Genomic DNA, 22,989 nt, shown 5'->3' with positions numbered 1-22,989 from the left:
TGTGCAAACAGAAATGACATCTGAGATACAGCGTGTGTCTCAAGCTCCATCTAATCAACTGCCATAGCTTCTCTAACCAGGCTTTATGGAGGTTCAAAACTATTTCAACTAACAGTATAATCTGTAATGAAGAATGAGCGTTGCATCTGGCTGTCACATGTGAGCAGAACATAGAGTCGGAGGTATACAATTTTATTCAGTGTTCCAGAAAGGCACTAAAATTAAAATGGGGGTAGCTTGAGATCTGAGTGAAAGCACACAACAAATGAGACACCTCAAGAAAATATATGTATGTCACAGTTCACACAAACACACAGAACATCAGAGCAACACATTGCTACCTACATTTATGATTAACAGGGTTCAAAAGATGTTTATTGGTGTGGACTAAAACGTTTCTTTGTAAAATGTCCTCAAACATATATTCCCCTGCCCTAAACTCCCACACTTCATTCTGGCCATTCGTAGGCTGATTACACAAACTGAGAACAAGACACACACACACTGGGCATGTCCGCTGGAATGAGATGAAACGCTGGAGTGTTAAGAAGTGAAAGAAAGAGGTGGTCCCAGTGAAGCCTCTTTTGAGTTGGTCGACTGGATAACTCTTACTGCTCATGTAGTTGAGACGAGTGTTCCTATTCTCAAGGCTGACTGGTCACAGTTCATCTCTGTAGTAGCCAAGCTTAGCATAAGACATCTCCTTTCGCAGCTGCATCACCTCCCAAAACATTTGTTCAGCTAAAAGCATAAAACAGCCAACAGACATTTATCAGACACCTTGTGGGCTTAAAATATTTATTTCATCTGTTTTTGGTGGCGTTTATAAAAGATCTTCTTTCAAAATAAGAAGAAATCACAGTACAGTTACTTAACGTTGCTACAATTAAATTATTTTGACTGCTAAACAATCATAAAATCATAAAATCATAAAATATTTGGGAAATATTAGCTTTCTGTTTAAACAGAGCTTTCTGTTAAAAATATATTTATAGACCTATACTGGAACTTCACCAGTCACCAGTTTATATTTATACTCTTGTAATCAATTTCAAGAGAATTAGGCCACTGATTTAGTATATTTATTTTTCATATTCACTGATATGACTTGACATAACTATATATTAACTATATCGCTGTCACACAAAAAAGACATCTGAATATGGCTGGCACTGGTGTCAAAACTGCATGATAAATAAATAAATACACTATATGAACAAAAGTATTTGGACACCCACATTGCATCTACCTCTATTAGTTTCCCTCTCCTGTAAAATTGCCATTTTGGAGATATGAGGTCTTTGCATGACAGCAACAATATGCAAATAAGAAGCATGAAGAAATTATAAAAAGGTTTTGAGTATGAGCAAAGCCCAGTGGTAAACTGATATACTGATTGTAATATCTACACATAGAGTTGCAAAATTATGGGAATTTTCAAAGTTGGAGAATTTACCATGGGAATGATCAGAAATTAATGGGTAATTATGGGAATTAATGGGAATAAAATGGGAATATTCAAAGCTAAAAGTGAGAGACTTACAGATAGTTATACATATTTGCATTATGTCTTCATGCCTGCTGTTGACAAGAAAAGTACATCGATGATAGTGTTATCCAATATTTCCAATAAATTCCCAAAGTTCCCAAAATTTCCATGGAACGTTTACATTTTGGAATATCTCTTAAACTCCCGAGCTAAAGTCCCCATGGAAAGTTACCAGTAATTTACCGAAAATTTATCAGACATTTTCCACCCCTTAGCAACCCTATGTACACTACATGCATGTTCCATATTTATTGTAGTACTTCAATGCTATTCATATGCAAGTGTGTATGTGTGCTAAAAGGAGGACTATCTTTAGGTAAGTTGGTAATATGTAAAATAACCTTTCAAGTTGCCTTTTAAACAGCCAGCCATCTTGATATACACCTCTTAACTTATTTTTTGTATTGCTATTGTTCATTCCTAAATTAGAATGCCAGAAGTCTAAAAACTAATATAAGTGAAATTTGGATTTCATACCTTCATCAGCCACTCTGACTGGACTGCAAATGTAACCACATAATGACAACTTACACTGATGAGCCGGTAGGCTAGGGTAGGCTGGGACAAGTCCAATTCATGGCAGCTCCACTTTGTAATGTACAGAATCAGCTGTTTACATCTTGATGCCAGAGAGCAATGCCTGGGTTTTGTATGTTGAACAGTTTCACATATATCCCCAACAGCATTTTAGGTTTTGTTTTAGTGTAGCATACAATTTTTAAGAAGTAACCAAAACACATACTCTTAAAATGGTCTTAAAATGTTAGTCACAGCCAAAGTAATCAGCACTAAATGATTGGCAATGTACATAACTTGACAAAAAAGTTTATAATTCAAAGCTCACATTGTTCTTGACCATTACATACATTACAGCCTTGCAGTCCAGCAAAATGTTGAGAATTCCAGTGCAGACCTTCACTTACCAGTAGAGCATATTACTATTCTAAATTTTTGCTTGTCTGCAGCAGGTTCAGGAAAATGTAATTATGTGTGAGTGGAACCTTTGAAAGCAGCTTACCATCCTGTTGCTTAACCAGCCCTTGGTGGATATAGCGAATATAAGTAAAGAAGTTGCAGACAGATGTGATCTAAGACATAGAGAGGAAAAGTTCAGCCATTAAGAAATATCCATGCCTACAACAAAAATGTAAAAGTTGCTACATAATTCTACACTCTGCTGAATTATGTTAATCTTGGTCCTGAGGATTCCTTGTGCTGCAGAACTTAAATTATGTTGAGCTCTTATAGTGGACCTTTAAAATTCTGCTTCATACTTTGCTAGACAAATTTGTTTCCTTTAAAATGAAGCCTTGCAACAAACTTTATTTTATATGATTAAGAACATGGCATGCTTGTCATATAAGAGAGCGAGCATACTGAGCTGCAGTTTTAGTAAGACGCTTCCTTTACCAACAGAGCTAGGGCTTTACCAAGATGCTCAGAATACAGCATAAATCTGAACATTTCCAAAAAGAATTTGTTGATGATATCACAGTCATGTGAAAAAGAGGACACCCTATTGTGTTTTTAACATGTTTTAACGGATGGTTTGCTCTTCATTTTAACAATATTAAGAAATTGGAGATACTATAACTAACACATACAACTGAAAATAAATCTCAAATTATGTATGTAAATTATAATTAAAAATGTAACATATATATTTTTCCACATGACTGTAGCTGTGTTTAAAATATTAAGACAATGCTACATTTAGACTGAGAAATTTGTGAAGAACCACTGTCCATTGAATTAGCCAGTTAATGTTCAAGATCCCTGTTGTGAAAAGCAGCTTAATACGATAGTAAATGTTGTAGATGCACTCACCCGATATCGACAGAATGGGGACACATAGTAGTAGTTGCTGCAGTCCCCAAATTTGATTCTATGCTTGCAGGTTTTTGTCTGGCCACTGAGGGCACATTTTCTGTAGATAGAAAAACGGGCCTTTCTAATAAACTGCTCAATGAGTGTATGCTTGGTATTGAGGGACAAATGTGAGACATAAAGAAGATAAAGACAAAAGATAAAGATAAAGATAAAGAAAGGGACTGAATGAGAAATTATAAAAGAATATGAGAAGACAGGAAGCAAGAGAAATACAGAGAACACTGACCACTTACGTGACTATTTCAGACCTTCTGCCACTAGTGGGTACCCATTTGAATGTGAAGAACATAACAGAAAGAAAGGAAAAAGAAAATGGGAATGGGAAAATGCTGACAAGGCAGCCAAGCAGACACTTTAAAGAAAAGCTTTTGAGGAAGATGAGCCTTAAAATGATGCAGTGAAAGAGTGTGAGAGCAGGTGAAAAGCATGAGAATTGTGAAAGTCTGGAAGAAAGTGGCCTAAACTACACATACAAAACAGCATACTCTTTCAACAATACAATTATAATTTGACCACAAACAGTTAAAAGGAATTTTATTGATCATTTATAATATTTACTTCCGATTGTCCCCTAAAGCCAATATGAGCGATTAGCAGTACTTACTTAGGGCCCCCACACTCCACAGCTGAGGCTTTAACTACAGGTAGTGGCTGAAAACCGACCGGCTCCACACTCAGCGTGTTCCGCTCTACTGCCTCCAGGATTGCTGACCCCAACTATAGACAATGATGACAGGTTGTATGTATCAAAATAAAACAGCAATGTTGTTTCTTATTCACGAACCTTTGGTAATACTCCTGACTGGGGATTAAGCCAAGACAACAGGTAGCTGTAAATCCTACACTTAGCAGTTTGAAAGAGACAAACTGACGGCTGAACTACTGCTTGGCTTTTTAGACCTATATATACACATGGCTAAGGTGCCACTTCTGGTTTCACAAAATGTGTCATGTGAGGTTTTGCCACAGTTCTAGTTAATGTTTTTCCTCTTTTTTAAGCCAACATGCCCCAAATAATTAATTCAACTAAAAGAAAACAGAACATACAGTCAAATAATTCTAAAGATTTAGACATAAATGTGTATTTATTCATTAGTCATTCTCTTGTATTTGTTTTATTTTCTTACATGGTGGTTGACTGCAGCAAATGTAAGAGACTTGTACACTATGTACAAAATGTGCAAAAAAGCCAAAGATTCTGAATATTTATATACACTACATGTGTAGCACAATATCAACCACATGGGGGCAGTGTCTCAATTTTCACTTAAATGAATGCTTCAGTAAGTGTTCTGAAGAAAAATTTACAGAATTGGCAGAGAATAGCCATGGCAGGAATACTGATATGTGACACACACACACACACACACACACACACACACACACACACACACACACACACACACACACCTACCTCACTCTTGCAAAAGGTGAGGCATGGATAAATGTCCTCTCTATAAATTCGGTCCAGGAAAGAACAGCTCCTCTCCAAAGTGGGCTCTTCCTTCCATGCCTTAAACTCACTGAACAGGAGGGAATCCACCTACACGCACAGCCCGAGGGAAGAGTTATTTTAATCACACAGTTATTTTCTATACTTTTGTGAATAACATCAGACAGTTGCTTAAGATAAATGAATTACAAAGAGGACCCTTCTCTTAATAAAATAACTGACTGTCTTAAAAGAGATTAAAAACCACGTCTTAAATGTTTTCTTACTTAATTCTGATAACACAGAGGTCTTACTACTAGGTACTACTTACTACTCAATATAAAATATAAAAGTAAAATGCTAATATTGCTGTAAATCTACATGCATTCTTAGTCATACCCAGCGCCACTGTAAAAAAAAAAAAAAAAAAAATCTAGAGAGTTCTGGAAACAAGCTATAAACCGTCAAGGGAAGCCACAAAAAAACAACCCTAAACACCATATAAAAGTGTTTTCTACCGCAGTTTCAGCATTATTTAACCTCTTCATGGCAAGCGTCTTTAGTATTAGTAGAGCACCCTTTTGCTGTTATGACCTGCTGCAATTGAATTTCAGGCAATTCCTCATTTTCCTATTGGAGCGGACTTTTCTTATGTGTTTGGGTCAATAGAGTACTGTGAAACCTCAGTGCCTGCCGTCACAAAGCTTTGCTGCAGGTCTTTTGCAGTCACTCAAGGGTTTTTGACCACCTGCTTCTTTAAGAATCTGTGCTCACAATTGCACCTCTCTGAACATTTAGTGCCTTTTCTCTCTCTGTATCCTTCTCCCTGTTTTTAGAAGACGATAATCTCTTCTTTTTTTTTAACAAACTCTTGACTTGTAACATTTTCTTGGTTTATTGCAAACAGTAAGTTTGTACATTTTGCTAATAAACCTCATTTCTAATGGGGATTAAATAATTATGCATGCAGAGAAGTAAACTGCCACCTTGGAGACAGGATAGCAAATGAGGGTTGGGTGCCTTGCTCAAGATTCTTCAGTCCAAAGACCACATCTCTAACCTTTAGAACACAGCTGCCCCAAATAGAACTCAAATAAAACAAAAGTTGCAATTAAAAAGAAAACTGCATTGCATTGAAAGACACATTAAAAAGATTAAAAAGAATGTTTCCCATTCCTTGCTGCAATGTGAAGCATTGTCCATAAGGAGAGTAGAAGTTCAGTTTCAACCTACAAGAAGTATTTTCTGCCCTCCGTATGGGTTTTTGAATGGCCTAATCAGCAAGGTAAACACCAGAAATCCAAATGTGGTATGGCATGTTCTAACCAAGCTTAGAATTACCATTCCTCTTTAGTTGTGTCCCTGAAACCTTTTTTCTAAAATCTTTCCCAAAAGTATCTGTTTGAAAAGCTTTTTATTTTACTAGAAATTAGACAAAAGATCATTGTCTTCTGAATTCCTCCGATGTGTTGTTTGCAGTTTAGAGACACTGGGCAGGACAAGCAGTGACCCACCTAATGAGGGCTAAAATCTCCATGACACCCTGACAAGGCTGTGACAATAACCATATTACCGCATAACAACATGGATATTAAATACATAGGGGATTCCTTTTATGTGTGTTTGTGTGTTTTAATGGCAAGTTCTTATTGCAAACGCATTTCTCTTACATGGTAGTGTCCATGGATATAAATATAAGACAACATTACTCAATTAAACAATGACTACCAATCTAGTTTCCGAGCCACATACTTTTACTTCATAATTTTGGGCACATTTTGGCTGTGCGCCAGATGACAATGGAATTTGCAGAAAAAAAAGTATTCATTTGAGAAGTATTTATGGCCAGTCTAGGATCACATCTTAGAACGAACTGTTCAGCGTATGCCGAACTTGGCAGCAGCACACCTGTGTTGGGAGGAGGTACAACCTCAGGTCACCAGCAATATTTTAGAATCTCTGAGGCCTTTGTGATAAAGAGTATCAAAGTACCAGTGTGACAGCAAGAGTGGAGACACTTGTCTGTCAATGGCTAAATTGCTTTGGCCATAATCTGCATTTAGCCTTTGCCAACGCATTGAAAACAGAAAAGGACCACACAGCCTGAGCCACAGATTTGTGCAGAATGTTGGTGACTTCTTTCTCACAGAGCTGGCAAAAAATTAGAAAGCTGCAGAAAAAACAAACCAAAGAAAAAATTTTCAATTCCTATTTACTTTATTTGGTTGAAACTTTGACTAATTTATTGTGTCCTCTGCACGTACAATACAGTGAATAAAACAAAGGCATGGAACGAGGCCAAATAGGAGTGAGAGCAATTATCCCAGGGGAAAAAAACAAAAGCACTGTTTTTATTTTTTTAAAACAATAAACCGTCAAAAACACTATAAACAGCCATGGCTTTTTACATCCTGTTGTTTTAGCGCTGTATCATATAAGATCGTCACAATAGACTACCAATTATATAATTAATTATTAATCTTACAGACCTTAACTCCAGTCTCCAGGAGAATACGCATGGACAATGACACTCATATGGTCAATAGAGACTTACACCTGGTCTCTCCGAGATCACCTAGCCCACACCCAGAAGGCCACTTGACTTGAATAAGTCACTGTAGCTTCTGTCAGCTAGCTAGACCATCTGTCAGCTCCAGTTGTGGACCACGCCCTGAGAAGTATTTTGGCTTTTATTTTTGGGTCGGCATTCCTGTGGTCAGTGGGTGAAGCCGGGCCTCCCCGTTGGTGAGTGATGGAAAAAGGAGGAGATGGGGAGGAGGTGTGTGTGACATGTGCTTGGTCTGACAAGCAGGGTATATAAAAGGTAAGACGATCTATGAGGAGGAGTTCAGGGTGTGAGTTCAGTGTTCATTGTAGGACATGAGTTAACACTGAATGACCATGTGACTAACTGTTGAGACTGAAATGGCTTTAAAGCAGCTTAAAACTGCCATTGCATTTTCTCCTTGTTTAAGGGAATGCAGATTGTGATAAGATTTTCAAAGTGTATGTGAATGAGAACAATGGTTTTATGTCTGCAGTCTTGACTCAACCACACGGGGATAAAAACAGACCTATTGCATATTACTCTAAGCTGTTGGGTCCAGTCATTCGTGGACATCCACAGTGTGCACTTGCTAGCCTCTGCAGCTGAAGTTGTTCTGTCCAGTTCTAAATGGGATGTAATGCACTTTTTAATGCACAAATTTGTGCCTCATTAGCTGCATCAAATTTTGAAGTCTGCTTGTAAACTACATTTGTCAAATACAGAACATTTCCTTTCATACTTTCAAAGTCACTACACAATTCCTTTCAAAGTCACTACACATGATTTAGTAACTCTTTAAATCTGGCACTGCTACCTAATAAACAGGAAGGCCTAAGACATGACTGTCTGACTGTACTGGAAATTAATTGTAAACCATGTACAGACATGACTAACAGAGATGACTTGAATTCTGCTTTGATTTTGTGTGTTAGTGCCTTGTTCTAAGATAGCCAGTCACTATGACAAAATTACTGGTATTTTCTAACAACCATTGCCATGTTCTGTACATTTCCAGAGTGTGTTCCATGAAAACAAGATGCACACACAGTCGTAAATAATTGCTAAAAGAAGCAATTCCTAGATTTGGAGTGCCTGGTAAAATCCTCAGACAATGATTCAGTATCTTTCTACTGCTTTTAATATATATTTCACAAGTGAAATACAGGTTTCTCTAAGTAACTCTGCAACTTTTACTGCAAGTACAGCTGTGCAAAGTTTAAGCTGTCAGATGGTAGTATCTGATTTTGGAACAAGTCTTACTTTACCAAAAAGGAAGCCCACCTTACTGTGAAAGCTTGGAATCAGTAGGGTTTCATGTAACGGAAGTGTCTATTGTCTTATTACATGCATCATAGAAAATGTTTATCCTCTGTGCAGAGGACAAGATCCCTAAAGTGTACATCCAATAGATCTTAAGCCTTAGGTGCCATGATTCACCATATTTGCCATCAATCCTGAAGCATTCCAGTCATGGACATTAGAAAAAATATTTCTTAGAAAAGAGCAAAGATAACAGGCACAGCAAATCCACGCCTTTTGTAAAGGGCTTTTCGCTCATAGCTACCTGAACACACAGACACATCAGCATTCAAGTCTAATTTCAATCCAAGGCTACGCTGCATGGGTGGCACTCTCTGCCCAAAGGTCAAGAGGTCAGTTAAGTATAATCCATCGTCAACATAGTGGCATTAAATACACTGTCTCAAATCACTTTCATTTCCCTTCTTCTCTCAATATATGTAATTTCTGCTTTGGGCAGAATGCTTATATGCTCATAATCAGAAATAGACAAGTACCCCAATCAGGGATTTCTTTTGATCTGAGCCCCTGAGAAGCACCTAATATAGAAATAGGCCACTGTACCGGGCACTTGAGTCAAAGCTTCAACGATACTAGCATTCTTTATCAGCCTTTAGAAGAGGGGCACTTTCTGATATGTCCCTTGCTTAAGATGTGTTCCATGAATTGCACATAGTTGTCCTTTATTTTGGCCCTCTTTGTCAGTGCGGGATGAAGAGACTCAGCTCTTTGAAGGCTTATTCCCTGTTGTTAGGTAAACACTGCAAGGAATGCATTGGCATCAGGGAAGTTAGCGGCCTCCATTTCAGTTTTGTTGGCTGAGATGGGAAAGGGTTGGCTGGCTTTTAAGTATAGGCTAACGACATCCCAGCCTTGGGAAGTACCATGGTGGAGCCTTGATTGACAAAGCTGGGATCTTTTTCCAATTCTGCAAAACTGATTCCAAATTCAACAAAGCAGGAAAAGAGCAGATAAACAAGATGTTATTTCTTTTTATGATGACTCTTGAAAGTTATGTGGATATTTCTCAACAATTGAAAACAAACTTTGTTAATTCAGTTTCAAGAAAGGTCTAAGAGTTCTTGCAGATGATAATCTTTATAGGTTCGCCTCAGAAAACACTCTAAATGACTAAATAGTGAAGCTACTACTTCTCCATCCCTTCCCTCTGGACTACAATCATAGACTATTCCTTAAGGCAAGCTTGAGACAATCTACATCAAGCCACTTGGAAAGTTAGTCAAACCAGGTTTGAGATTTAGGCCTTTGATTGCATTACTGACCATTTATTTCCAGGATACTGAATTCCTTTGCTGATTATCAAACACCTTAAATCCTACTGTAAGAAGGTCACCTCATGCAAGACCTTTTCTCTTTCTATGTCTCTTGGTGTCAACTTTAGTAAATAGGAAGTGCCAGCACACTCTTGGTGTCAGCATAATGCATTCTGTATCGAAACCATCCATGTTTGTAGGTGCATGTACATGTGCTTGTGGTATGCACAGGGTGGACTTATGGGTCATCACACAGAGTGTGCGGTTAATATATATATTTTTAATATTGTAGTATTTTTCTTAATATTGTAGTAAAGTATTAATTATGATGTGTGTATTACAAAAGTAAATAAATTACAATAAAATTAAGAATAATTTAAATAATTTAAAAGAAGTTCTAATGTATTAAAACATTAAGCTGATGGTTTAAAATCTCAACAGGAACACATGTTTACACAACAATATTTCTAGTCATTAAAAAAATGTAAACTAACAGGCTTGATAATGTGGCAAATAATAGGCTTATTATACATCATTGAAAGAGATTTCCGTTCTTGAATTCTGTTTTGGAACTTGTATTTTTTCCTTTAAGCTGTCATTGGATGGATAGAACCTCTTGGGCCAGGTGCACAGTCATAGGCAAAAACATTGGCACCCTGCAATTCTTTCACGACATGCACAACATATCCCAAAAATTTGTTGCAAATGATTTGGTATTCTCACATTTGTTTGCACTGGAACAACATAAGAAAACAGGAAAAAGTCAAACATAATATTCCACACAGAATTATTGTAAGAACAAGTTGGGTTTCAATCATATGGTGTTTTTTTTCTTCTTCTTTTTCTCCTTCTTTATGTGTGGCAAGTAACAGGTGCTGTCAATGAGAAAATCATTTGTTCAACAGTTTAAATGGACAATGTTGTGACTGTGTACCACATTAAGAATGGAGAAAGGAAAAAAGAGCAAAGAATGGTCAAAGGATATGAGAACCAAGACTATAAAAAAGTATGTACAATCACAAGGCTACAAGTCCATCGCCAGAGATCTTGAAATGTTTTAGTGGTCAACTAAGCACAATGTCATTAAGTTGTTTATAGTGCATGACACTGTAGCTAACCTTACTGGATGTGGACAGAAGAGAAAAACAGCAAAGATTGCAATGAAGGATTGTTCGAATGGTGGCTAAAGAACCTCAACAAATTCCTGTCAAAAATGTCTAGTAGACAAATACGACCAAAATAGTTGAGTTGGGGGTGCCAGTAATTTTGTCCAGTCTACTTCTGGATTTCTTCCCTCAATTTGTTTGCTTTGTCCCAATGCAAAGTCATACAGATGTGAATATCAAAGCATTTTAATCACAACAATGTTCTGGAAGAAGAACTGAATTTTCAAAACGTGCAGGGGTATATACACCATTGTATTTTTTTATTGTATATACACCAAATGTTTGCAGACACCCCTTTTAATGAATGCATTCAGCTACTTAAAGTTGCACCCATTGCGGACACAGAAGAAAAAAATACATACAGGTTGCCGAGTCCCTGTGGAGAATTACTACCAATGGAATAGGACTCTCTTGAGCAGAAAAACATGAACCTATTGGCACCATGTATAATGCCAGGTGTGGGCTAGAGGGGTATAAAGCCCCCAGCATTAGAATGATGGTGTTCCATCCACCACTTCTCTTCTGCGGTGAGGTGAGGAGTTAGGAATGAGGTGGGGTGGTGATTATCAAACATCCTGATTTCAATAACGTTTGTGTCGCTGAATGCAATCAAATCCTCAGAGCAATAAGCAGGTCAGTTTTTCACTACATATATTTTGGAAATATATGCAGCCCAATGCTTCAGCATTTCATGAAATGAGGGCTTTTGATTTGAAACAATGGATACAATGGAACAATAGATACGGGGAGGGGAGACGAGAAAAAGGTAAATTAAACTAGCTAACAAATTAGGTTTTACAGTTAAAAGAACATTTACAACGTTCACCGGATGCACCGCCGACAAAAATTCAAAACCAGAGCCAGCACAGAGTGTGGACCCAAAACAGATGCTGTTCAATTTCTCAGTGTGCCACAATGCACCACACAGCATTTTCACAGAACTACATAAAAGCCATATCGAGACCCCAGAAAGCCACAGTGGATCATATGTAACAAAGAGCAAACACACAAATTTTAAGACATTACCTCAGCTAACATTACTATCCTAAGACTGTAGAGCTCATAGCTTTCAGGTCAAAAACAGCCAGGTTGTGAAGAAGTAGTAAACTGAGTAAACTGCAATAATAATACATTAATTATTTGTAATTATAAATAATTTGTATTACTACTACTTTATTATTAATGTTATTACATTGTGAAAGCATATTGAAAACATTAACCGTAGCAATATTTTTCTGAATCATAATACCAGTAACCTTACTTCAATAAATAATAAATACTGAAAGCCATTTTGAAGAACTGCAATATACAGAAACCAGAAGTTTACATACACTATATAAAAAGACACATATGCATTTTTTTTTCTCACTGACATCAGAAAACTGATTTCAGAGTAAACTTCCTGTTTTAGGTCAATTAGGATTACCAAAATTATTTCTATTTGCTAAATGCCAGAATAATGAGAGAGGGGATTAAAGGCAATTATTATTACTTTCTTCAAAGTCAAAGTCAATTTGGGACAGCCCATATAATAATGTCATGTCTTTTGAAGCTTATTCAGAGTGAAACTAGTACCCTTCTGGGGCACGTTCAGTGCCATTGTGCTGAACTTTCAGAATATGTGTGTGTGAGACATTGATGCACAGATTTCCAGACTGAATGGCGTAGGTTTGGCGAGACGTTGTGAAACAATGCGCAACAGAAATCTTTTTCGTTCTATGGGTATGTCAGCTTTGTTACCCGAGCTTACAATGCATCCTAAAAGTCCTCTACAAATGCAGCCACTGCAGCATGGTGTCCACAAAAGAGTGTTTGAAGGACCACCGTTGGTGTTTACCCATATATTTTATGATGTTTGGTCAGTGCTGCTCAGTTTGTTTGTTTTTTTAACCTGGTATCAGTTTGATCATGAACACGTAATAATTATTAAGAACTGCAAAACAAAGACAGACTTACTTTTTTTTTTTAGTATTTGTGTCTCATTATTTGGTGTTTTGTGGTGTAACCTGAAAGTGTTGCATACAATTATGCATTGTTAAACTTGTTTCAATAAAAAATGAGTTCCTATCCAATTCCTTATCGGCTGCACTGCATGTGTGAATGTCTCTGACCAGTGTGGAGAGAGTATAGAGGAAAAAAAAAAGGTTTCCTGCCTCTTTGTAATCGCGTACTATGGGCTGGGGGATGTTGACCTCTTGCTGGCTGCCTAGCATAGCGCTGCTTGTACTCTTGTTGCGAGCATGGCCTTTCTTGAATGGGGCCTTGGAGCCTGGTGGCAGCTCCTTGCATGGTGAGGTGGGAGAGGTGGACAAAACCAGGGTCTTCAGAGCGGCCACTTCTGCCTGAAGAACATCAATCTGCAGCGAGGAAAGATAAGACCAGGAAAGGAAGAGAATAAGGAGGTTGACTTCTTGAGTTAGGAGTTACAAAGTGAGTTACAAACTCCCATGGGGCATTCTATTGACCTATGTGACTTTTAATTTAGCTCTGTACATAGTTAGTAATGTGTAGTTATTTCATATATGGCTGATCTGATATTAGCAATGTACATGTTAACACTATACTATATAACACTATATAGATATATACAGTGGGGAAAAAAGTATTTAGTCAGTCACCAATTGTGCAAGTTCTCCCACTTAAAAAAATGAGAGAGGTCTGTAATTGACATCATAGGTAGACCCTTAACTATGAGAGACCAAATGAGAAAAAAAAAAAAAGCAAGATTTCTGGCTATCACAGACCTGTAACAACTTCTTTAAGAGGCTTCTTTGTCCTCCACTCATTACCTGTATTAATGGCACCTATTTGAACTCGTTAACAGTGTAAAAGACACCTGCCCAACAACCTTAAACAGTCACACTCCAAACTCCACTATGAGCTCCAAAGAGCTGTCAAAGGACACCCGAAACAAAATTGCAGACCTGCACCAGGCTGGGAAGACTAAATCTGCAATAGGCAAGCAGCATGGCGTGAAGAAATCTACCGTGGGAGCAATAATCAGAAAATGGAAGACCTACCAGAGCACTGCTAATCTCCCTCGATCAGGGGCTCCCGTGGGGTCAAAATGATCACAAGAACGGTGAACAAAAATCCCAGAACCACACGGGGGGACCTAGTGAATTACCAGCTTTCTGGGAACAATGTTACAAAGGCTACCGTCAGTAACACACTACGCCGCCAGGGACTCAGATCTTGCAGTGCCAGACGTTTTCCCCTGATAAGCCAGTACATATCCGGGCGCGTCTGAAGAAAGAGCATTTGGATGTTCCGGAAAAGTATTGGGAGAATGTCTTATGGTCAGATGAAACCAAAGTACAACTGTTTGGTACAAACACAACTCGTTGTGTTTGGAGGAGAGTGAATGCTGAGTTGCATCCAAAAAAACACCATACCAACTGTGAAGCATAGGGGTGGCAACATCATGCTTTGGGGCTGTTTCTCTGCAAAGGGACTAGGATGACTGGTCCGTGTACATGAAAGAATTAATGGGGCCATGTGTTGTGAGATTTTAAGTGCAAACCTCCTTCCATCAGCAAGGGCATTGAAGATGAAATGTGGCTGGGTCTTTCAGCATGACAATGATCCCAAGCACACTGCCAGGGCAACAAAGGAGTGGCTTTGTAAGAAGCATTTCAAGGTTCTGGAGTGGCCTAGCCAGTCTCCAGATCTCAACCCCATAGAAAACCTTTGGAGGGAGTTGAAAGTCAGTGTTGCCCACCAACAGCCCCAAAACATCACTGCTCAAGAGGAGATCTGCATGAAGGAATGGGCCAACATACCAGCAACGATGTGTGCCAACCTTGTGAAGACTTACAAAAAACATTTGATCTCTGTCATTGCCAACAAAGGATATATAACAAAGTATTGAGATGAACTTTTGTTATTGACAAATACTTATTTTCCACCATTATTTGCAAATAAATTCTTTAAAAATCAGACAATGTGATTTTCAGATTTTTTTTTTCATTTTGCCTCTCATAGTTGAGGTCTACCTATGATGTCAATTACAGGCCTCTCTCATCTTTTTAAGTGGGAGAACTTGCACAATTGGTGACTGACTAAATACTTTTTTTCCCCCATTGTAGATATTTTGGCTTATAGATACATACACGGACACATAACCTATGTGCATAAGGAACACCATTATTAAAAAATAGTGTTAAAATGATAGTGTTTATATGAACTCTTCGAATCATTTTTTCATCATAGCACTACGACAAACCACAAACTCAATGCGCTTCACTCAGCCAAGCAAACGCACAACAGGTGGAATTTTGCGAGCTGCCAGTCAGACTAAATTAAGTGTGTGGGCAAAACATTGTGCAACAATTTTATTAATTCCACAGCACGTGTCATGTTTGCAGCGTTGTTGGTCACAATAGCTGGATCTTCTTTCTACTCTTTTATTGTTTTGGACAGTACTTCAGCTAAATTATTACATATACTATATATACTACTCTATGTGCATAAGTTTGGATAGCCTCTAGAGAGAATGTGACTTTCTGCATGCAAGACAATTCGGCTCAAACAACAACTTTGGCTCAAACAACAACAGATGGTGCGATCTGAAACTGATGTTCCTTGAGCTTGAAGTTCACCTTTAATCTCTTTAGAAGTTTTTCTGGGTTCTTTTGTTACCATTCGTATTATCCGTCTCTTTTGATTTGTCATCAATTTTCCTCCTGCGGCCACGTCCAGGGAGGTTGGCTACAGTCCCATGGATCTTAAATTTCTGAATAATTTGTGCAATTGTAGTCACAGGAACATCAAGCTGCTTGGGGATGGTCTTATAACCTTTACCTTAACATGCTTGTCTAATTTTCGTTCTAATCTCAACTAAAAGACAACTTTTCTTCGCTTCCTCTGGTCCATGTTGAGTGTGGTACACACCATGTCACCAAACAGCACAGTGACTACCTGTAGCCCTATATATAGGCCCACCGACTGATTACAAGATTGTAGACACCTGTGATGCTAATTAGTGGACACAATTGATTCAACATGGTACCCATGTTTAATGAGTTTATTTTTTTAAATAATTCTGTTGAAGCATGGTTCAAAAACAATGTCGGATTTTCATTTGTTCATTTTCATAGAATTTTTATTTATTATTACTTACAGATTACAGATTCAAGTTATTTCTGTGACCATTGTGGGTTCAACAATTTTGTCCACATGTGTATTTAGGGTGAGTTGGAATGCCGTTTATAATCCAATATTAATTATCCAACATCACTACCTGGACTCACTTTTGTTCTTCTCCACACAGCAATGTTCTAAAATCAAGTCTTATTTGAAGAATACAGGCTCTTCCTGCAGCAAAAGAGGACAAACTCCATGTTTGTTATTATTATTAGGGCTTGAGCACAATAGGAAGTAGGTCATATTGTTTTTATTTCCCTCCCAGACAACTGTTCAGATTCTATTGAAATCTGGTTGGAATACTCTTATGTACGAAATAATCAGACATATGTGATTATAAGCTGTGAAAGAATAAGGGATCCTTCAAGCAAGGAAACCAGTAAACCTGCCAAAGTGGTTTGATCAGCCAGATCAGTTAGAGTTATTTGTATAGAGCCTTTTCTATAAAGTAATTTACTGTAGCTTAAGTTTTATGAGTTTTGGTAAATGTGATTTAAGTCGAGTGGAGTCAACAAACACAGCTGATTTAGCAGTTTGCCCCATTGTGCAAAGTCCCATTGCCCCCTCGGAGAGGGACAACTTGTTATTATAAGGGCAAAAATTATTCAATGCACCTAACTCGGCCAAGCAAGGCACAAGAGGTGGAATTTTGAGAGCTGCCCGTGAGGCTAAATTGAGTGTGTAAGCGAAATGTGCAACAAGTTGGTTAATTCCACAGCACAGGTCATGTTTGCAGCATTGTCTGTAACAATAGACAGACAATAGACAATAGATCTTTGTTTGCAAACTCCCACTCTTGTATCAGACAGTAATTCAGCTAGATTTCTGGCTGTGTGACTGAATTCAATTGTCTTTGTCTGTAAAACATGAGACATGAGTCTCCCTTCGCCATTATATATATATATATATATATATATATATATATATATATATATATATATATATATATATATAGAGAGAGAGAGAGAGAGAGAGAGACACACACACACACACACATTGCCTTGGATGTCCAGCTATTACAGGTAAGGGCGACCCTCTCTGACGACTTAAGTGAAGTTGCGACACAATGTTTCACATCTCTGTACAGGTTTGGCATGGCCACTTCACCCAAATGTTATTATATGCTAATTTTAAAAGATAGATCTCAGGCTTATACAAATCAATATTGGATTATTTAAATGAAAATCGATTTGAAACGAAAAATTTATTTTTTAAAATGCACCCCTAGTTATTACTGTTAATAATGATAATGTTAACATTTGTTAATAATTGTTAATAATGATAATAGTTTACAATGGTAAACTATTCAAATTTTAGTCCATAGGTAAAACAGATGACAAGATATCATAATTGGACATAGACTATATGGCCAAAAGCATAGGAACACATCCTTCTAAATATTCAGTTCAGGTGTTATAGCCACATCCCATTGACCACTGGTGTATGAAATCAAACCCATATACAGTTTATATAACAGTTTACATACACATTAGAAGCTGAATGGATTGTACTGAGGATATTAAGTGACTTTAAACCTGGCACTGACAAAAGATAACAAAAATATGTTTTTTTTCATAGAATTCTCTGATGTAAATTTTTGATTTCTGTGAAATCTTCTATCAACTTAATAGCAACTGTCAAAGCCAACTTGCTGTTTCCTCCATATTCTTATTAAGCTGGCTTGGAAAAGTCAACCTGATGTTCTTTGAATTCTTCTTCTTCTTCTTATTATTATTATTATTAAGTTGACTTACTGAAGGCAACTTACTGTTCTTCATTTTCATAGGTATGTCTATGCATGTCTCATATTCCATATACTGTGTATAAAGTAAAAATTAACATGGAAAACTTAACTCTGCGTAGGCTGAACAACTTGGACTCAACATGAATTAAACAGGATAAAATTTTCTCTCTATAACTCTGAAAATGGGAATTCATGGCAATTAAAACTGAACACTGTAGTCTAAACAGAGCCCTATTTAACAGTTCACCATTTTTCCTACCTTTCCAAGGGCTTCCTTCAGTTGTTTCTCTGCAGTGGCCTGCTTTACGTTCGCCTCCCGCACCATCTTATGTGCCTCCTGTCAAGACAACACTCACATTACTCCAGACCGTAGATCTTTTCTGCACTTTCACATTTTGCCACACATTGCTTCCCAGTTTTACACACCAAGAGACACCTAGTTTACGAGGTCGATCTCACAGCACACTGCAAAAGAAGTATGTTTGTCAACTGCTCTATAAAAAAACAACCACCATTAAAAAAAGAAACAGCAAAGAAAATTCTTTCTTTCTGCTCAGCACCTTCTACGTTCAAGAATATTGTAATATATAAAAAATAGGTACCAAAGATCACTGCAGTGCAGCATAAAATCTACCTCATGCTGTCACTTTTTATTGTGACCCTTTTTGGATCAATATGATTGACCCATCTTGGCACCACTGTTATTTTTTTTTTTTCATAACAAAAACCAATGGCATTGAGTCATTTTGTACCATTAGTCAGATGAAGACATAAACCCCCTTTATAATGTTTTGCATATAGCTGTATAAATATCTACATGGACTGTTAAAGAAAAAAACTATTCATTCTTTTACTTCAACAAAAGACAGGAAAAGGCAAAGGTTTTTAATTACAAAAAAAAAAAAAATCATGAATGTCACAGATGTGCTGTGCAGCTAATTAGAAGCTACTCTTGCCCAAATGCCCACTAACACACAAAATCACACATCAGTGATTGTTTTTGAAGGTTGGGAGGAGAATGGATAAAAAATTAAACAAACAAAAACAAACCTCAAACAGGCTAGCAGTGAGTTCCTCCAGCTCCTGCCCCAGCTGGTCCCTGACTTTAGAAAGCCTCTCACACTCTTCGTCTTTTAATTTAAGTTCCTACAGGCAACATACCATGAAATGAACACAAAGAAAATGGGGGGGGGGATGAATGAAGGAACAGAAAGGCGGACAGGAAAACAGGTCTTTTCTTTTCGGTGGCACAGAAAAGAAAAAGAAAAAATAAATAAATAAATGAAAAGGCTGGACTGTATGATCATGTACTTTGAAAAACACTGGCCATTGTAAAGGAATGTAGGTTAAGTGTGCTGAAGAGTAGAGTGTGGGTATCCAGAGCTATAAAAGACATTACTCTTGAGAGGCTACAATGCTTTACTATTTCCAGAGGAAATGAACATCAACAAAATGAATGACAGTCATGAAGAGCTAATACTAAACTATATTAAATGCCTACACATTAAATATAATAATGTGCTTTCCATAGACTAAATTTCAGTCTAGAGAGCACTGACTGCACAGATAGGTGGCAGGATATTCAGACACACTTTATTTGATCTGTTAATTTAACAGGGACAATACACATTAAGCAACACTTCATCGTGCACATTTTCAGACTCCGCTAAATGGCTGATCTGCGTTCCCTGGACAGGTTAATATTGATATTAAAAACGAACAATGCAATCATACAAATATGTCCTGGCCTGTGTTTAGAGGTACACATGCACATACATATGCGGAAAGTGCTTATAGCAAGCCAAGCATGTTCCAACATATATAACTACTTTTGTGGATACATTTAGCATTACTGGAAAAGTATCTGAAGATGAGCACTTCCAAAACCAGGGGAGCACAGGGGACGGTCCATAAGCCTTAGTGTTCACTACGTGCAAGGTCACAGCCCATCTGACACATACAGATTTAATGGTGCATAATAAGTGTGTGTGTGAGAGCGAGACCCTGCTTTGTCCTAGACAGGCATATTTATTATGATCAAAATGCAATATGTAATGATAATTATTATTACAGTTTGTTATTAACTATTGACTGATATTTTTACAAACCGAACCTATACATATTACATGAATAATGACATAATAAAAAACAAAAAACCAAAAAAAAAACAAACATACAAAACACATCTATGTAATTTAAGGTCATGGCAGCTATATAGCAGCTTTCTGAATAGATCTTTCTTTTGGGCAACAGCCCATGTCTTTATTATGTGCAGTTCCCATCTGCTCATTACTGTAATTGACACTTGAAACGGAACACTAGTGCCTATTAGGCCAACTGATTTCTTTGTAGACACTGACGGGGCCAAAATGTATTATAAAAGGTAACATAGATACACGCAACACCTGTCTCTACAAAATAACATTACTGCTTGTTAAAGCATTTATATTTAAGTTCGAAGGGAAAAATTAAAATGTGGCAACTGATATCAACCTCCCAACCTCTCTTCTATGTTTTACATAGAAGTGAAATAAACGCATTCTGATTTGGACCTCGTTGTTTTGCCCTGTTTCACTTATTCATGCTTTACAGTCCACCTAGTGCTATTCCACTGTGTTTCAGTATTCGCTGGCTCATCAACTTAAGTGGAGTTCACAACAACTGTAACATGTTAAACTCGGAGTGGCTTGTTTTGTTAGTCAGCAACTAGGGTGAGCATTTAAAATAAGTCAAATATATTTCTTGGCTCACAGTTAGTATAAGTGAATGTAGAACCAAATGTTTTGGTTCTACAAGCACAAACCCCAAAGACATGTTCATAATTTCACCTGTGCACAGAGGAAAACGGATTTCCTTCAATATCTTTGACCTTTAGATCTCATTCCTGGGGCTTCATCAACCATTTTATAAAAATGAGTCAATGGCATTAAAAGCAGCACTATCAAGTGCACATATTATGGCACAGTTTAAAGAAGACCACTAACTTTCCGATAAACAATTAAAATGACTACAGGTAACAATTCAAGCCAAGTTGATTTTGCTAAATTGTTTGCTTAAAATAAATGACTCGTTTGACCTCCACAGCTTATTTACAAAATTAGATATACTGCAGCCACAGGGAATCAGCATTTTGCATCACTGACTAACCTAACAAGCCAACTACACTTTCAGGAATACTCATACAGGGTAAAATGTCTATTTCATCTTCACCAATGGTAGAAAATGAAAGCTTTAAGATAAGGGAATAACACACGAAACTTCAAATGAATACAAGATAAACATAAAATAATAAAAACATGATTTCCACTCCTAGAAAGATAACAGAAAGGATCTCCTAAGCCCATACCCGCTGTGCTTTAGCAAGCTCCTCCTTCAGCCTCTCATAACCTTTTTCTCTTACTTCCATCACAGAAGGGCTTCTGAGCCGTGAAAGGCTGTCTGTGCTCATTCCCAAAGGATCCTCTCCCTCAACGTCCAATGAGGCACCCCCCTCAACCGACCCCACTTCTTGTAAAGCAGCTGAGCCTGAGGCTGCAGCTTCCAGTCCAGGCACACTGTGGGGGGAAACAAGCAAAGAACCATTCACTGTAAAATCAATAGTCGCCTTCCCTATTAATCCCAGATAACTCAAACCCAAATATGGAAACTGTACAATGGGAACACAGTAGTATGCCAAATACCCTGCAGCAGGTTGGCAACACTGAGTAGTTCCAACATTTATTCCACAACTATTCCACTAACCCTTTAAAACAGTTAGTGATGATAAATTACAATTAATCTTAAATGTTGCAGAAAATATGTTTTGTGGATTTTTTATATTGGCACAGAACCTCAGCAAGTGTGTGAAACCCTTTAAGCATTTTGTTTATGCGAGTGTATACCGCATTTGCAAAACAAACACAGAGTGCCATTATTCTCCAAGTCATTTGGGCTTTTTGTTTACATTAGAGATTAACTGATATAAAAATTTTATATCACCATTATAGTGGCCAAAATTTGTCATGGTTATTCATCTTATTGCAGTAGTTGTTAAAATGCTGAATTTCCACTCAACAAGCAAATGTAATAATAATAATATCACCAACAGAACAATCATAATAAAAATGTTCTAGGAATGAGAGAATTACAAGGCAGGTCTATCAAAAAACAAACAAAAAAAAAACAACGTTAACCAGTGTTTTTTACTTGGTGATTCAGTTTTACTGCAGCACCTTCCTGTGATGTGTAGCATTTGTAGGTTTAGTTACACTAAAGACAGAACCTAACCATTTTAATAAGATAAAAGACTAAAACAATGCTTTTTCCATGAATTTGCTTCGGTTTAATGGATAAATAAATAAATGTGTTAAATATTATTTTCAGGTTCCAAAACTTGATATTCTTAGGGGGTCCCAACAGTTAATCAGAGGGACCTTGTTCCTCACTCTTTTACAACAGACTTCACTATAAGCTTAAGTTATCCATGTTATAGAGCAGGGAAAATGTGAAGAAATTAAATTAATATCTAAAAGCTCACATTGAGTGTAAAATAGTTATTGGCATATGAAGGAACATTTTTGTATTCATCCACTCTGTATTCCATTTATCCGTTCCACCAAATGGTGCACCAGACCATTCTCCCTCTGACTGTCTAATCTAAATGTACCATACCCTACCAACCTATATAGCAACACTTCTGATGAGTATTGCTTGGTTTTGTCTATGTTTAATGTACTTATGTGCAGTTTGGGAAGCTGTGTGAATAAAATCTCCAGCATTTAGCTTTTGTTTTAGTTTTAATTGAAAGTTGTACAGCCTTTTTCTTCAAATTTAAATCAAGACAAAAGACAGTAGATTTAATGTCTTTTACTAGTATAATTATAATATCGCTGCTTTGTTATTCCTGGTGTTTTTGTCTTTTAAGCACAGGTGTCTTTGCTAGGTTACGTGTGTATGTGTCAAT

At 37.3% G+C, this 22,989-nt stretch overlaps 1 protein-coding gene across 4 annotated transcripts in view; it reads right to left on the bottom strand.

The window, feature by feature from the left end:
* Positions 1 to 176: 176 nt before the first annotated feature.
* The window catches only part of rab3ip (RAB3A interacting protein (rabin3)), a 26,720-nt gene continuing 3,907 nt past the window's right edge, over positions 177 to 22,989 (bottom strand). Inside the window, exons 4-13 of one of the 4 annotated variants that reach the window (XM_072672750.1) lie at positions 21,448 to 21,601; positions 19,098 to 19,193; positions 18,307 to 18,384; positions 13,312 to 13,515; positions 4,854 to 4,982; positions 4,044 to 4,156; positions 3,673 to 3,696; positions 3,377 to 3,476; positions 2,568 to 2,637; positions 177 to 741 (exon numbers count right to left, since the gene is read on the bottom strand). In XM_072672750.1, the coding sequence (XP_072528851.1) occupies positions 659 to 741; positions 2,568 to 2,637; positions 3,377 to 3,476; positions 3,673 to 3,696; positions 4,044 to 4,156; positions 4,854 to 4,982; positions 13,312 to 13,515; positions 18,307 to 18,384; positions 19,098 to 19,193; positions 21,448 to 21,601 (1,051 nt within the window). In that variant the 3' untranslated portion in view covers positions 177 to 658. Of the gene's footprint in view, positions 742 to 2,567; positions 2,638 to 3,376; positions 3,477 to 3,672; positions 3,697 to 4,043; positions 4,157 to 4,853; positions 4,983 to 13,311; positions 13,516 to 18,306; positions 18,385 to 19,097; positions 19,194 to 21,393; positions 21,602 to 22,989 lie in introns of all 4 variants that reach the window. The other 3 variants (XM_072672748.1, XM_072672752.1, XM_072672749.1) reach the window with 3 other exon arrangements.

Source organism: Salminus brasiliensis, chromosome 2, assembly GCF_030463535.1.
Source record: "Salminus brasiliensis chromosome 2, fSalBra1.hap2, whole genome shotgun sequence".
NCBI classification, from domain to species: Eukaryota; Metazoa; Chordata; class Actinopteri; order Characiformes; family Bryconidae; genus Salminus; species Salminus brasiliensis.
Note: the sequence above shows the minus strand (reverse complement) of the source record. Positions and strands in the feature narration are given on the sequence as shown.